The 18,187-nt window shown below is 41.6% G+C and overlaps 1 protein-coding gene across 1 annotated transcript in view; it reads right to left on the bottom strand.

Moving 5' to 3' along the window:
• LOC146833112 (complement C3-like) overlaps positions 1 to 18,187 on the bottom strand; it is a 1,368,049-nt gene that overhangs the window by 1,046,423 nt on the left and 303,439 nt on the right. Inside the window, exons 9-10 of the mRNA XM_085600736.1 lie at positions 11,316 to 11,433; positions 5,278 to 5,393 (exon numbers count right to left, since the gene is read on the bottom strand). Of these exons, the coding sequence (XP_085456862.1) occupies positions 5,278 to 5,393; positions 11,316 to 11,433 (234 nt within the window). The remainder of the gene's footprint in view (positions 1 to 5,277; positions 5,394 to 11,315; positions 11,434 to 18,187) is intronic.

Below are 18,187 nucleotides of genomic sequence, written 5' to 3'. Positions count from 1 at the left end.
AGCAGTACTCGTTCTGGAACAAAAATAGAAAAGACATTATGGTGGCTGTCAATGCCGCTTGCAACTACACACACCTGCCGAAAGGCTTTTCAATCAAGCACTCCTTCGAGTTGGATGCACAGAACATACCATATTCTCGCATTTCAGGAGTGGGGGATAGAGTCATACTAAACACAGATAGCAAAATAAGGTTGATACTAGCTGGACACAAGGTCTGGGTTCAATACACACAGGGATTACTGTTACAGTTTTGTTATTGAAGCAGCTCTATTGGTGGCCTGGCCTTACTAAACAGATCAAGGACTTTGTCCTCAAATGTGACATCTGCCATCGGAAGAAGGGCTCACCTGTTGCACGTCCACCACAGGCACCTCTATTGATTTTAAACAAGCCTCTTACTTGTGTCTATTTGGATCACTGAGGCTCCTTAAATCTGACGGGCTTACAAGTACATCATGTGTGGCAGTGAATTCATGCTCCAGATTCCTGTAGGTATGGCCACAGTGGTCAGCTGATGCCCAAACTGTTATCAGAGACTTGCGAGTCTTCATCAGGACATATACAATTGGCACATTACATTCCGACTGAGGTCATTAGTTTAGCTCTCAGGCTTACAAAGAGGCCATGGGAAATTTGGGTGTGACCTTGTGGTACTCCTCCCCCTATAATCCAGAGGGAAATTAGGTAGTCGAGAGAAAAAAACATGACTTAAAGCAGTCTTTAACAGCAAGGGTACTAGCTTAGGTCGTAGTTGGGCCCATCACCCATATGAGGTCCAGAGGGCACTTAAATATATGCAAAGAACATCCCTGGGTAGTCGGACTCCATATGTAATCCTCTTCAGGGTGAGAATGTTGGTCCCAGACCTCGATAATGTCGGCAGAGTGGTGGCAGACACATCGTTTGACATCAAAGAACATTTGTCTGTTTTATAGGTACTAAATGAATTCTGGGATAAACAAAGCAACGTCCAAGTAAAATGCACTGCTACTGGTAAAATGAAGGTTGTCCTTGCATGACCCAGCTAGTTCCAGAAGATTGAGAATCTGGTCAGAGCGAAAATTGTGGACAAAAAGGAGTTTGGGCGGTTATACGCGCCTGTACCTGTCCTGGCTGTCGAAGGTACAAGAACTGTACTTCTTGCACCCCGTGCAGCTTAAATAGACAAAAGGTTTGTCTCTATTGATTTGGTCAAATGACATTATGTGGCTGATTCTCAACAATAAGCCACATGGGCTCCTGGGTAGACACCGTTCTCCTCTCCCTACCACACCGGAAGTTCAGATGGAAGCTTTGATACCTAAAGAAGATTCCGCACTAAAATGAAAAACAGTAAACAGCAATTAAGTATGGCTTCTCCCTGCTGCAAAAACAACCACTTTACAATCAACTAGTACAGAAATGCAAATTTCAAATCGACAATGCAAAGACAATAAGGTCTATGTCAATATGCCACAGATAGAGTCCTCTGCTGGTTCTACAAAACCTGCTGAGCTCCCACAAATATACCCAATGGTGTCTGACTACTTTGTGGACTACGACTACTTCTCGTCTGATTTAACTGAACCTGAAACACAGCTGCTGACACCTCTTCCATTCAAGCTACAAGTGTGTGCTATCTATCTTCAGCTGAAAAAGACATACTTTGTTACTTCTGGTTACATTTTTGGATTGCAATTGGATTACTATCCCTGGTCATCTGGATTAGCTTGGTGACTTTCTTTTTCCTACTACTGAATGGACATTATCTCCCAGAACGCTCCGCAGTGTAACTTTTGAACTTGGTATTGAAACCACATGCATCATCGCACCGTGAACAATGATACCTAACCACGGTAAACAATACAGTGGTTCCAGTTCCCGAAGGAACAGTGTGGGGCAGGGTATTGTAATATGTTTATAGTCCTACTGAGCTTTTACAAATTCCGTATTTATTTAAAATTTCTTTAAATGATATCATCACCACTAGTACTATTTGCAATGACTGGGGCATTGATACAGTGCATAATGTGCCAAAAAATTTAGAGTAATCAACAGTATTGTCTTCTGATGAGTTGTATTACGGTACGTCTAATTCCTGTGATATATTCTGTTATCAATTTTATGGTCACCACTTATTGCATAAACCCAGTATTCCAAGTGCCATTGATAATTTTACCCAATGGGAACACTGCCCAACACCAAACAAAAGGTAGATCAAAAACATTTGCACAGACGTTTTGCTTATTTTTCTGGTTCTAACACAACAGACTCAGCCTCCTATTTTTACAAGCTTACATCTGCAAATAAAAGTATGCTAACAAACACCAAACTGATATACTCTGCTTCTTCTCTTTCTCAGTAGTCTGTAAAGGGTTTTGACTTTTGGAAAGACACAATAGATACGAAGTCTGTTTGGGGGACAAGAGATTGGCAGGTTCAGAGAACTGAGGCCTTGTTTAGAGCATGCCTAATACCACACCAAATGATTTTCCTGAACAAAACTGTGCAACAAATATCATGACTTGGAATGACCAAGATAAAAGACATAAACACAGCACGAGTTCCCACATTTGCACGTTTTGAAAATTGACAACACTTTACAAGCTATAGTGAGGATACACTAGATGCCATGCTACTTAGCGGCTCCTACAACTTATCATACCCCAATTGGAAGGGATGGTTGGTTTGGTCTTCAGACACTAAATGGTGTCAGTCCAGATTCCTGGGTGGTGTTGAAGGTTTTAAGATCAATAGACCCGACCAACAATATGTACCATCTGAACACTCAGGGATGGTGACTTCATACAGTGTTTGGAAGTTATGTGTTGATTGGCTATAGACCTTGACACTGTCACAGGTGAAACAGCACTTGTCCCTTCTGGCTGATGACCTGGATCTCAGGGATTTCTTGTTAGGTCCCCCAGAACGCATGCCAAAAGAAGCTGCTGAGAGGCTACGCGAGTTTGATTGGGTCAATTTAGGCAAGGTTTTGGCAGTGGTTGACAATAGCATGACCAAATTATCCTCCAGGATATATTTATGGGGCAACATAGTATGTTTTGCAATTGATATAATGCAGCAAGGCATGTCTATTCTACAAAATGGACAGTCACAACTTCTGTTGATTGTATTATGAAGCTGGACGCTTCAAACCTTATGCTCTGGCCATGATCTGGCATTGTATTCACTGCACCAATTTGCTTTCTTCATACGATCTAACTGAAAGACAGATCTTAATGGCACGGAGAAATGCAAGGTATACCTTTGTTGCACATTGAAAAGTTAGACCACTTACCTTTCACTGTTGCTGAGACGCCATCCATGGATTGGAAAATCCATATATATATATCACCCTACCAGTCATGACATTCCAGTTCCAATATTGTCAGCAACTTCACCAGGTAGGCAGATATGAAGTGTTAGGGGAAGGATTTGTGCATGAATACTGGGAATTACCTTTCAATTTTAGATGCAAGAATGGGGACACTGAAGGTTTTCTCAGCAGTTCCAACTGTGAGAATGCTTTGAGTGGGTCCTTAGTATGCAAGGATATTTCACTTCACAGAGCTTGTAATGCATCAGTTGCAAATTTATCCTGTTATCAGAAGGGTCCTCAAGCTGCCATGATTCGTCCAGTTTTCAGGTTACTCACTAATGGGAGTTATTTGATTCTGAACGATCAAGGCTGCTATGGAATGGAACCAGGCATTGCTTACCAGGTAACGGTTAATTATATAGTTGCACACAAGAACTGTTTCTACCTGCCCGCACAGTTATGGAGGCAACGTTATGGCCTGCGATAAATGTTTCCAACATACGCTTTGATTCTCTGAGCAAACTGAAAGTAATGCTTTTTCAAAAGGATATGACCTTCACATCTGTCAAAGAGACATTTGATCTCCAGATTGCGAGGTCTTCGTCCAAATACAGACACTTCTTGATACTAACTATCTTCTACATTTTGGGAAGCTGGTCCATCGTATCTTTAATATGTCTGATACAAAGGGAGTAGCACACTTTTTGTAGTGGCTCTGGTTGGGTTAGCTACCAGTGGCAGCTCCTCGACCCACTGCTGAAAAGTAGTGAAAGAAAGAAGAAATACAATGATAATAACTCAAGTTTATTATCATTGTACTTGGTTCCTGCTGCACAACCTTGCAGGGGGGGGGGGGAAAGGACTGCTCTGCTCTCAGAGCATGCAAGGAGTGCCCACTCCAAGTGTGCAATGACTGTTTGGCTGGCCCTCTGGGGCCGTCCAAAACAGTAATGCGGACTTTGCGTGTTCTCCATGCAGACTGCATTACAGCCTGTGTGGAGAACATGCCCAGGCCACCATTCCCTGGCTTAGCACCAATCCATAGTGCTCAGACCAATCACAACGCTGCTCTTCAGGGAGGGAGCCTGGCTGCTTCTGGTTCCGGCCCCGGAGAGGAGAGACTGAGATGAGGAGCGGGAGAGCTGTGAGAAGGTACAAAGATTTTGTTTTTACATCACCTCCCCCTCTGGCCCACCCCGCCACTACCAATCTGTGCCGGACGCTACTGGTTAGTTCCTTTCAGAGAGTTTTTGGAATAATCCCATCATTCAACCACTCCATGCGGGGATGCGTTTTTGAAGGTCTCCCACCTATTTTAATTGTTCTGCTCCACAATGGATGTCCCAGTTCGAAATGGTATGGAGACAGCCCTGCCTGTGCAATTATCCCTAAAATGCTTTCCAGTGAAGTACACAGATAGTGGAGTCAAGTGAATGTCTTGTTAGATAGTGGAGTCAAGTGAATGTCTTGTTCATTTTATAGACATTCAGGTGAATGGATCAAAAAAGTACCAGATTTAATCCAGCTACGTTAAATTTAACATGAAATTTAACAATATAAGTTTGCTCATCTAAAAATGGTTTACAATAGAATTCAAAAACCTGGAGTTAATGATAAAAAGAATCAAAGTTTTACTGATGATATCACAAACAAAATATAGATTTACTTGAACAACAATAGTAGGTTCATCAAACATATTTCTATATTACTTGGAAGCACAGCAGGTTGCCAATAATATATGGCTGCGTCTGTCTTCATATGGACATGCATTTGGTTTTATATGAAAGTGATGTACACTCAGCATGATATTTTTATACTTAATAGAGTCACATGAGTTGGTTTTACTACTAAATCCATGATCCTTAATGTTTGTGATTTTGGATCACTGGTAATAAGAGAGGAACGCAGTCAAAAGACAAAGACTGGTTGCCAGTTTTATCACATGATGATTGAAGGATGTAAATCAAGTTGTGTCTTACTGAGAAGTGGAAGGGCACCCCTGGTATGAAATAGCGTGGTGTCTGAGTGCTCCGGATTCGGTATGGAGACGTAACAATTTGGATGCCAGATCTTTCCGCTTGGACCATGTCGCCACCTCAAAAAAATAAGAGATGTTTACTTTTTTCACAATGTTCAATCTTTTTCACATCTATCAAGACAAACTCATCTAAAATTCTTTCTACAGCTCACATTACTTTTCTTTAAAGACCGGCATTGTTTCTTTGTATAACTGCAGTATTTAGTATGTTAGTACCATTAGACATAATTTTCAATATAATACATAAACTTCTGTTCTATAAAAAGGAGTGCAGTCATCCATTCATAAATACATTTAAGTGAATACCATTAAGGCCATTGCTTGTGTACTGTCCAACATGTCAATAGCATTAAAAGAACCTTTATAACATTTCTAAAATTTCACATAATCTTTGGTTGCATTCTTGGATCATTCTACAATGATTGGAGGTGTCTGTGAACTGTTGTGAAAGCTACAGACATCTGGTGAAATGTTACTGGGGCTATGGAAGAGCACTGGAGGTTCTAGGCGAAGACTGGTTGAGCGCTTCCTTCCAAAGATTGAGACTAGTGAACACTGGATGAAGGGGTGTTGACCTGCGTAAATGACGCCATATGACTAATATTACTGCGTTCCTGCAGCACCATGCATGCAATAAGCTCACGTTTGGTCTTATCTGAACCCGATTGGAGCCAAAAGCCCATTTATTATGAGCACAATATTCCTAAACACCAAGCAGCTGCCCCTGTGCTTCCTGCTCTCCCACCTCTTCAGGGATCAGATCCCCACACTGCCATTCTTCTTCTTACATTGCCCTTGATGAAGCAACTTGGAATGCTGAAGCTAAGGTAGGCTGTCAATGCACACTCTTATTAAACATGATCTGGAACTCCTGAACAAATTTCTTTGGGGGGGCATTTGCATGCCCATTCTGGGCAGCTCCCACCTGGGCCTATGAAAAAATAAATCCCTGGCGTTTAGTGTGCTTTCAGCCCTCCCTGGGGGCATATTGGGCGCTACTGCCTCCATCTGCCCCCCAGGGGGGGCAGAAAGACTGGAATTGTGGGGGGGAGGGGTGGGGGCATTGGCATGCCTATCTTGGGTAGCCCCCACCCCTAAATTAATTGTTTAAAAAAACCTGGCATCTAGTGGGCTTGCTGCGAGCGCAAAGAAGGTGTTTTTATTTATTTATTTCTTTACTCCTCACTTTCCCGTGTCACACTCCACTACCCCCAACCAGCCCCGCCCGCCTCACCGCCCTATAGCGTTAACTGTGCGAGCTGCCACTGCTTTTACATATTTAGGTATCCCCTTTCAATCCTCACTTGCTTAGCCAAGCCACTTCATAAATGTCAGACAACTGCAATTTTCTAGATCTTTGGATCCTATTTTTAGATTTACACAAAAGTTTGGCTATTAGCCTATTAAAGAAATGCTGATCCTATATAAGAGCAAGTGTTTGTCTACTGCCGCATATGGAGCAGAGCTATGTGGATACAAAGGGATAGATATTTTGCAGATAGTAGAGAACAATTGTTTGTGTAAAGTTTTGGTAGCCCATCAACATACATATGCCACAATGAGTGAGGATTGTCCTTTACTACGGACCACATTAAAATTCAACTGCTAATATTGTCTTTATCAAACAGGAGATGAGTTTCACACAGGTGATAATAAGAGACTGTTTGAACCTGGATAAAGTTGTATGTATCAATTGGCTTGCTTTTGTAATGACACGGAAATGGTTAGGGCGCCATGCAAGGAAAAGTTGCAGAAACTGTATACTTTATAGCTTGAAGATGCTAGATTAGCTCATTAAAGAAGCAAATCTACAGTGCATTTCCATTAGGTTTATCGACAGCAGAGGGGCCGTAGCCCTGTCTTTTGATGGCATCAAATTCTCAGTATAAATTTTATTTAACACATTTTAGACTAAACACTGTGCACATTTTAGTCTTGTTTCCAAACTGTGGCAATTGATTTGAAGATCTTATTGTATGTAGGGTGACCGACCGTCCGTTAATTTCATGACCGTCCGTAATTTGGACCTCACGTCCGTTGTCTGTGAGGATCCCTTTTATGGATGCCTTTTGTCCGTAATTTTGGGCATTGCCGGGAGCAGCACTGTTCCTTGCAAGAAGCCTCAGCTCCCTGATTGGGCCGCCACGCACCAAGAGCAGCCCCATCCTGCCCTTTGTCATTCTGTCTGCGGCTGATGAATGCCACATACAGAATGACAATGGGCCATTCTGGGCTGCAAAACATGTGGTGGCCTCCCCCAGCCTCTGTCTAGGGCAGGGCATTCTGTCAGATGGAAGACAGTGAAACAAGTTAAAAAGAAGGGGCTAGAATTTTTTCCCAGTCTCATCATTTTAGAACTGATACATTTTCAATAGTATATTCAATTAAGCCATGGTTGCTGCTCTTGTATTTTATGCAACTAACAACCATTGACGAAGCCAATAGTTCTCGCTTGTTGTAGGTGTAACGTTACTTGTTGTGTTATATATCTGCATACAATGACAGAAGAGGCAAAATACCAGTTGGGAGGCACACTATACTAAGCACAGATTTTTAGCTTGGGTGTTTTAAGCCATGCCTGTAATTACATCGAACACCCCCTTTGGAGAGACCCCCCCAGTTTTTTTATTCCACTTAAAGCCCTGGAAACAACACAATGTCACAGTCACCACATGGCGTGGCACTGTGCATCATGCATGACTAATGACTTCCACTTTTTCATATTGCCTATGTGCAGGGGCATAGTGAACCCTAACCCCACCCCTTGCTTTAGGAGCTACAGCAAGGGTGAAATTCTTGATGGGCCTCTTCTATCTGCAACTCTGCAGGCAAAGGCTAAGCTCATAATTAATATTAAAAGGTGGGCGAGTGAGTAAGTGACGGGATGGAAGGATGGCTGGATGGATTAGTGAAAGGGTGAATGGGTGGATAATGAGAGAATGGATAAATGGATGGATAAGTGAGTGGAAGGATGGATGAGAGACAAGGTAAATAGATGGATGTATGGGTGGAAGAGTAGATGGATGGGCAAAAGGGTGGACGGATAAGTGAAGGTATGGATGGATGAGTGAAAGGGTGGATGATGGACGGGTGGATGGATGAGTGAAATGATGGATGGATTGATGAATTGATAAGTGAAAGGGTAAATGGATGGACAGATGAGTGAAAGGGTGGATGTAAGGATGGATGAGTGAGTGAAAGGGAGGGTAGATGGACAAAAGGATGGATAGATGAGTTAAGGAGTGGATGAGTGATATGGTAAATGGATGATACATGAGTGGATGAGTAGATAGATGGATGAGTGGGTGGGTGGATGGATTGAAGGAAGGATGGCTAAGTGAAAGGGTCGATGGAGAGAGAAAGGGAGGATGGATGGATGATAGAAAGGATGAATGGGTGGGAGGATGAGTGCCTGGGTGGATGGATGAGTAAGTGAAAGGCTGGCTGGATGGGTGGAAGGGTAAATGGCTGGATGGATGAGTGGATAAATGGGTGAAAGAGTGGATGGATGAGTGTACGGATGGAAAGGGTGGATGGATGGATGAGTGAAAGGGTGGATGGAGGGATGGATGAGTGAAATTATGGATGGAAGGATACATGAAGGATAAGTTTTCAAATGGTTGAATATGTTTGGATATGGATGGACTTCCTTATATACTATTCCGCGACCTCCTCTGATGTGTCTGTAAAACTTATCTTTTGTCCTGAAGTTTTGTCCTGAATTTTGACCTTGTGTCCTGAATTTTTGTCCTGAATTTTGACCCTTTGTCCTGAATTTTTACACTCACCGTCCTGAATTTGCACCCATGACAGTTGGTCACCCAAATTGTATGTCCATGTGTGGTAGCGGTGGCTGGTATTGTGAAGTGTTGAGGCGGGAGGGGCGATGCAAACTAAGGAATAAAATATATAAATATTAGAATTACACTTACCTGCTCCGACGGCCATCGCCTTCCTCCAGATCCTCCCCTCCCAGACACCCAGGAACTGCTGCACACTGTGCAGGCTCCCAGCTCCTAATCCCAGCATTGTCCACATGCTGGGATTGGTCTGAGTGCCTCGGTTTGGCGCTCAAACTTGGACTGGAAGCCAGTGTTAGTTTCTCCACCCAGCTGTACAACACAGCTGGGTGGAGAAAGGCTAAGTGTGCATGATGGTTTTGTCTACACTATGAAGTGGGTCATACCAAAGTGTCTCAACATGATCGCTTCCAACACTGTGATGAGATTTTTAATAGAGGAATTTTCCAGGGAAAGGATTCATAAAATGATTGCGACAGACAATGGTCATCAATTCAGCTCATGAGAGAATTGTGGGTTTTTGGATTGAATAGGCACAGCACATCAGCATATCATGCCTTATCATCCTCAAGCCAATGGACTGGCGGACATTATGAACAATATGGTAAATAGTTTTGTTTAGAGAACATTACATTGTAGATTGTCTCTTATTGCTATGTTGAGGGAAACTTTGAAGCTACATAGAACCATTTGTCGCGCAATGATGGGAATTTCACCTTTTGAGAATTTGAAGGGATGGAAGGCGGAGACGATGCTGGCTCCTGGTTGGTTATTTTGAAGTAATAGTAACAAGGTAGCATATGGTGTGAGTAAGAATTTGAAGGTCTACCAGGAGGTAGTCAAGAAGCAGTTTGATTCCTTGCATGGAGCTAAGCATCTGAAATTGAATATGGGCAAGATGGTGTAAATCACAAAACTCCGGTTCATCGAAATAAAGTTCCACCATTGTCATGGGTCCTTTTAAAATTGCTGAGGTGAAGAGAATGTGGAGGTGCTGGAGTCAGGAGTCGCGTCGAGTATGTCACGTTTGGTGAGAGCAGGACAAAGTCAAAACTCATTGTTGTAAATGGCAATGTGCAAAATACCAAGCACTATGTTAATGATGATTCAATTGATATGTCAATGATTAAGGTCCCCAGTTTCTACTGAATTTTAAAGCTAAATACACAGAGAAAGCAATGTGTTTCTTGTCTGTATTTATTTTTAAAAGTAGAATAATACTGAAAATTATGCTTCTTGTGAGAGACACTCCATGCGGTCTTTCATGAATTCCAGGTACCAGCTGAGCAGAAAGACATCAAAGGGAGCTAAAAACAGGATATGATTTCCTTAAATACAGGAACATGGTAGCATATATTTGTAGCATAATGCTAATATGTACCTGTGGGTGTCATTTTTTGTTATAAGTGGCTGCTCAATTTGCTCAAACGCCACAGGCATCTACGTATGAGTGCACATCTAAGAGTTAAATAAATGTGGGTGGAAATATACCATTGTATGAATATTATTATTCACAAAACACAAAATAGATATGGAAAAATCGAGAGAAAAAGTGAGAAGGAACATTAGTAAATTTGTTTTTTGGAGTCTGAGGATAAAACCAGGATGGTTAAAAAATCTTGACTAAGATTTTACTGTGCGATATAACATTATGCAGCAGAATGTTTATGTTTTTTTGTCGTATAACAATGTAGAGTTGAACTTATTTATATGTAGTTTTTGCTATTCTACTTTTTTTCTTGTTTACTTATTTGTTATCAAGGTTGGTTGGAAAGGATGTGTTATGTTCTTATCCAAATGGTTAAGGGTGGTGCGATATGTTGATAGTAAATTGGTTCTGAATTAGAATGTTAATAGATCGATGCATGGAGAGAGCATCGACTACCCAGCTATGTTTGCTGTAACTGGTGTTGACCTACTTAGCTACAAATAAAGAAGATTTACTTACCTGTGTTTCCAACCTGGAATTTTTTGCAGAGAACAAATAGGATGCTTTTAAGTTATAATTATGAATAGAGCTATTTCCAACCAATCAGAGAGAAGGCATTGAATTCAGTGAGATTTAAGCTGCCTGTGACATAAACAGAGCCGTTTAATCTGATGTGCTACGTGTGTGCCTCGACAAACATTCACTCGCCTAGGCGTTGCGTGGGGCAAACTCCACCATCATGGTGCTCACCTGATGAAAAAACATTCACGTTCACAGAGATTGATGCTCCCACCAGGTCTGTATTGTTTTCAAATGAATCAATCAGTTGTTTCATTGTCAATGTCGCAGATCCCTCCCCTTCATCAATCTGAAATCAGACGTCAAGAGAGAGAGCAGTCAGATGGTTTTACGTATCACAATTCACCATAAACACCAACTCGCTTTATTTAAGAGGCATCCTATAGGTGCACTAGTATTTTAAAATGTTTTAGGCTTTGAATCATTGTTTACTACGACGAGTATATTATTTAACATATGCAGTGTGCATTGCAGGTATAAACAAGGGCTCAGTTGTCTGCTCTGTCTCCAGACTTGCTGTTGATTTTCCATTACAGATGATGATGGCTCCAGCAATTCTCAGTTTGTAAAAAAAAAAGAAAAAAACAGTAAGTGCCAGGGCCCTTCTCAGGAGGCCACTACAGCCCCCACCACTCATTGCTCCTGCCTGCACAGCCAATGACAGTACCAACACAACTACTAACCATCCCACCCCTACAAGTGTTCCAATGCAGCATATTCCAGGCACCCAAGGCTATAATAATGGTGTGAGCGGGAGGTGCTATTCAGTTTTAATGTATGTTGACTTGTTGAAAATGGTTGCTGTGGTCATTTCAAAATTTGACAGACAGCGCCACATGTGGTGGACTGTCAGTAGAGCTATTTTCCTGTCATTATTTTAATGTACCACTATGTCTGTGTTTAGGCCATCTTGTACACCTGCTTGGTAAGGGTGAATGTGGCATATATTTACCCCCATGTACCTGGAATTACTAGTGCCTGACCTCCCTCCTCAAACATAGATTCGGCTGAATGGTGCCTGATTATTGTCCCTGGTTTATTTCATCAAGCTGTAACTATAAAATGTCATCTCTTATCTCAATAACTATATTTTGAAACACAGACCAGCACTGAAACGTGCACAAGATAAAATGAGTGAAGCCAGGTATTTTTCATGTGTTCTGCATATATTGCCACTTTTGCCATTATTTGTGGAGCAACCTTATTTGTTTAGTCAATGAGGTTTTTACAAAGCACACATACTGAACTTACCACCTTACAGGTGGCTTCCGGTGTTTAATTTGTTAAAGAATGGGTCCCGATGCCCGAAGTTCTGTTCAGAATCCTGCGGTCATGCAATTACATGCCGCACACAAATGCCAAGGTTGTGCAGCCGCCATCTGATGCCTCTTTAATCCACTAACAGACACTCCCTGCCCTTTTATTTCACTCTTGCAGGATCCTGCTTTCTCCCAGTTTTTCCGTCTTCTCTTCCTATACCTTTTACTTATGAAAAATGAGTGCTGGGGATCCCCACTTGCTCAAATTAAACACTGGACCCTCTGGAAACACGCCATGATAAAGCCATTGCTAAAAAAGCCCACAGCAAATCCGGAAAGTCCAGCCAACTACAGACCCATATCCCTGCTCCCTGCCTTCTCCAAATGCTTGGAGAGACACGTCCACTCGGTCCTAGTGTTTTAATGAAAGCCTCTCCGAAGAGTAGTCCGTTAGGTTCTCCTTGAGTATCTTTATTTGCTAGATCTCCTAGTTTAGGATTCATCCGCATCAAAATGGCTCTCCGCCTCTCAGAGGTCAGATTTGAGTTAGCATTACCGAGGAGGCAGATTGCACGTTGGCTCCATCCTCGAATAAGTTTGGTATCCATCGGGGTACCGTTTAAGGAGGATTCTTCCGCTAGGTCTAAAATTCTAGCAAGTGGGCCAAGGGTGTCGAGTAATTTATCCTGGCATTGTTTAAGGCATCGCTCTAGGCCCTTGCGAGGATCCCTTCCAGATTTAAATAGAAAGGTGAGTAGTTCAGGGTCTAGATTTGGGGTTAACCCAGCCTTATTATCTAAATAGGGTCTTGGACATTCAGATCTCATTAGGTTTCTGGTGTTTCTTTCTAGAGGTTTTCTAATCCAAAATTTAATGAATTTGGATACATGATCGAGTGGCCACCAGTCTGACCCTCTAGGATGGGTGATTTTAGAGGGATTAAACATTTCGGATCCAGAAGGGTCCATAATTGTATTTGACTTGGTAGAGTGTCCAAGATCTTTGTCTAGGTCATCCTCCATTTTTTCTTCAGGGTCAAAGATGTATTCATCGCCCTCATCAAATATGTCATTTGGAGACAGGTAATCATCGTCATCTTCGATGATGTCTATTGTGCCGTGAAGTGCACCTGATCTTATTGTGTCGCGAGGGACACCTCTGCCTTTTGCGCCATTTGGGTCGCTTGTTCTTTTTGTGCCGCTCGGGACACCTTGGTCTTTTGTAGTGCATAGGCTACCAATGGATAAGATCCTGTCATCACGAGAAGAGCAAGTGGCAATGTTGAAATGAGGTTCAATGTGTTTACATTTTTTAATTGCCTTACCGCCTTTTGTTGGAGCGGGGTCATGGTCATGGTCTTCATCTGAAGAAATATTTTGCTCTTCATTAAGGGTAACCCTTTTCCTTTTGGCCAACGCCGCCTCCACAGCTTCTTTTAATGAATTTTTTAACTGTCTCTCGAAAAGGTTCATGAGAGAGGACTCTGTAAGGGGGGATTCATTGGTTAGATGAGAGTCAGACTCACCTTGAGACATAATGTGGAGGTAAACTATTCTTTTTAAATAATATGTTAAGTAAATGTGTTAAAATCAAAAGGCTCTTCTCCCCCTTTTTTTTATTTTTTTTTATCTAATAGTTATTCTTAAAAAACCTGTAAATAGAATTGAAACCGCTACGATAAAAATTATATAACCAGCTGATTTCCTTGTGAGCAGGCGAAAGGAAAAGCTGTTGGCTCGGATGATCGTTTCCATGGAAACGTCAGCGCGAGATCGTAGAAGCATACAGCACAAGGTCTAATTTTCGCTTGCTGGGTCATTAAAAACGAGTCACGTGATGTTGTGGAAGCTCATTCTTGCAAGAGAGTCGCATTGAACGACCCAGGAGTAGCGCGAGCGTCACCACGAGTACGGAGGTAATTTACTTTCAAAAGTAAAACAACGTTATGATCTAGATTGTTTTAAAACAATATTAGTACAGTTTTCAGCTTAAATACTGCCTGATCTGGTCTCGTATGCCAAAACTTGTTGTGAGCGTCTGTAACTAAGGGTGCACTCGTGTAGAAAACGATGTCATTAAAAGGTATAGTAGGAGATAATGTTGCGCGCAAACGATAAAGGCAGACTTAAGGGGATTGACAAAAAAGGAAAAAACGAAAGGAAAGAAGGTAGCCCGACCATAAATTGGAAGGGTGTCAGGAAGGAAAAAACTTTAAGTAATCAACTTAAGACGTTTAAAAACATATATATATTTCTTACCTGAAAGGGTTTAAATATGTCTACAAATATATTTCTTACCTGAAAGGTTTAAATATGTCTACAAATACATTAAAGGTTTATTCTTAATGAAAAAATATAATAAGTATGAGGAGTAGAAAGAAGTTGTACTTAACTGTCCGGTGGGCAGCGAATAAAAGAGGAAGATACCTGGTTGCTACGGCTCATTGTTATGTTGATTGGAATGTTTTATTTGTGATGTAATGGTTACACTTTGAAGGGCTGCATGTCTTGGGCAGCAATAAAAGTTATTGCAAAATGTCAGCCTCCGTTGTCTTTAATGAAATCAAGATTCTCTCTGTATGATAATTGGAGAATCGTCATTCTCCTGACATCCTTATGCTGTGTCTCGGCGCCGGGAAACCCTTTTTGGGTAGCTGTAGCGCCTTACAAATTTAAAAAATAAATAAAAATAAATACTGGTGTTCTCACCTTTACCAGTTAATCAAAATACAGCACAGCAAAGTTAATTGCTTTGCCTTAGAGCACACAATTTAGGTCAGGGGCAAGCTAGGATTTGAACCCAGGTTACCTAGTTTTACACTGCAGTTCAGCCACTGGATGTATATCTCCTTCTTTCAAACACATAAAAGGTGATTGGAGGAATGCTTGCAATTTATCTAACCACTGGCAATGGTTCAGGGTAGAATTCCAAACCATTGTTATTTTGCCCAGCATTCCACCTCAGATTGGACCCAGCCATATGCAAATCGGTCTTGGTCCTGTTCAAATAGAAAAAGTCCAGCCCAAACTGCCAAGCCAGTTTCTCTCCAAACAGGAGAACAGCATTCATAGGACCGATTTGCTCTGATCAGGGTTTGTCAGTTGGTTGCAACTTGATTCGAGTGACAGTGAACAAGTGACCCATGTCTAGGCATCCCCTTGGCTGCTTAGGGCATCATAATAAACACAGCATAACCAAGGCCGATTTGCATAAGGTTGGATCTAATCTGAGGAGGCATGAAGGGTATAAGAATGCCCCTCTTCCCCAAAAAAGACCTTTTGCAATCACTTTTTGGAAAATAAACGTAAGTTTACAAAAGGGAATGAGTGGAATGCTTGAATTCATCTCAGTCACTGGTTAATTTTTGGGCCGCACCCCAATCCATTGTTATTTTGCATACCATGCCACCTCGGTTTGGATCCATCCATATGCATATTAGTATACTGACCCTGCTCCAATTTTGTTTTGTTTAAATCTATTTCTTGCATTTTCTTAGTGCAATCCAGTTATTCAAGCTTGAATCTGCTCCAATATGAACAGTCCAGCCCAGATTGCCAGGCCAGGTCATCCCTGAACTCAAACACAAGCAGCCCAGGGCTGGTTCTGCTCTTATTAGAGCTCATTAGCCAAGTATAGCTTGGTTCCAGTGACACAGTGGGCACAGCGTCCCAATTAGTGCAACACACTATAGTATACAACAGTGATGGATGGAATGCTTGAATTAATCTCAGCCACTGGAAGTTACCCTGTCCATTGTTATTTTGCAAACCATGCCACCTCAGTTTGGAACCAGCAATAGGCAAATCAGTTTTGTCCCTGCTCCAATTGGAACAGTCCAGCCCAAACTGCCAGGGCAGGTCCTCATCCCAGAGACAGAACACAAGCAACCCAGGACCAGTTTCGCCCCAGTTAGGGCTCATTGGTTAGGACACAGTGTGCAAATTTGAACAGCAGCGAGTCACAGATTCACTACAGATACATTATGACTTAGAGAGTGGAAGGCAGAGGTCAGCTGGGCAACTGCAGAAAAAGGCCTCTTGTAGCTTTTTGTGTCCCGTTTAGCAGGAGGTCAGCCTTTTGATCCTTGGAGTCCTCTTCTTTGTCCTCGGTACAAGAGGGAGAGCAGTTACGATCTTCTAGGGTCTTCTCAGGTCTCTGACTGTAGGTTCAGTCCTCTTCTGATCTTTCACAGTTCGAGAAGTCTTTTGAAGTTGGTTCGTGGGGATGACATTTAGTATATGCCTACCTGCCCAAGACTAATTCTCCTGATTTGGGTTCTATATGGGGTCTCAGTAGGATCGTGGACCACTGCAGATGTGGCAACCACTATAATGGGTGAGTCTACAGTTTTTTATTTTTTATTTTATTTTTAAACATATTTTATTGATTTTATAGAGCATTAACAGTGGTAGAACAAGCCTTCTACTGTTACTTTATGATCATGCAACACATCATGTACAGTTTCAACATGTGAATATAAATTCCTTTTGAGGTCTTTGTTAACCGTATACATACCATATCTATCAATATGCTACTTCATGTTCATAACAGATAATGTTCAATACTGTGGGCCAGTTTCATTTGTTATTATCCATTCTCAATCCTTCATAAATCAACCAATATATATGACAATATGAAATCAAACACTTACGGATAGTGAGTCTACAGTTAATACTAAACAGTTTTTACACAACAGTATAGTGTACAACTTAAGGGAGCATACGAACGGTAATTTCCTAAATGCAGTATATGCATTGTGGTGCCCGTGCAATTTCATTTATGCGTGCCAAATCATTCAAAAGGTAAAAGGTCGTCTCTCACAGCATAAGAGTCATATTAGATGTAGAAATGAACATCCTCCCTTGGTATCTCACTTTCTTCAGCAAAACCATTCCCCTGACAAAATAAAATGACAGGTGATTGAATTGATGCCTGAAACCATTGTGTGGTGGTGATATCCAGCAGATGCTTAATAAAACTGAATGTCGCTGGATTGTGAGATGCGATAGCATCAGCAAATAACTAGACACGCTTGAGGAATGTAGTTCCATAATCCTGCACTGATGTAATCTACTGTTTCTTGTTTTGTAATCATAAATGTTTGTATTCTTGATTTGTGGGATTACACTGCTCTACACCTGTATTTTTAGGTTATCATGTATTGTTTCTAATGTCACATTGATATACGCTTATGTGATTAGCATGTCTGTAAACTTTACCTTTTGGCATTACCACTTATGTGGATTCTATGACATGTATTATACTTTTTTATGCAGACATATGCCTGAATGAAAAACATATATTTTCCTGATTTTCTAATAAAATGAGTATAGCACAATACAAAATCAGCTAGCAGTCTGAGTTAGGTAGTTATAGTTAGGACCTATTATCCATAGGAAATCCGCAACATTCTATTTGGAATAACGTTGGCACCGGTTGACGTATCTTCGCAAAATTTTCAAAACTGGTGAGGTGCTCCGGTCTGCTCCCATCCTGAAAGTCTCGGGTTGATTAGTCAAGCGGGGACTGAGAAAAAGGGGGGTCCCAAAACATGTTTTGCCCAAGCAATTTTCCAATGGAACCTTTAATCGCAGCTACAGCCCGAACTACTGAACGGAATTACACCAAATTAGGCAAAGAGGTAGCCCTTGGTTCAGAGTCGTGCCTTTTGGTTAAATGGTATAAATCCGTTCAGTAGTTCCTGAGAAAATCAAAAGTAAAATCACATATATATCTGGGCGGAGCCTAACCACACATCTCATCGTGAGATCTGATTGGCTGTCA

This window comes from Triturus cristatus, chromosome 4_2, assembly GCF_964204655.1.
Source record: "Triturus cristatus chromosome 4_2, aTriCri1.1, whole genome shotgun sequence".
Lineage (NCBI taxonomy): Eukaryota > Metazoa > Chordata > Amphibia > Caudata > Salamandridae > Triturus > Triturus cristatus.
This window is presented reverse-complemented; position numbering and strand designations above follow the sequence as displayed.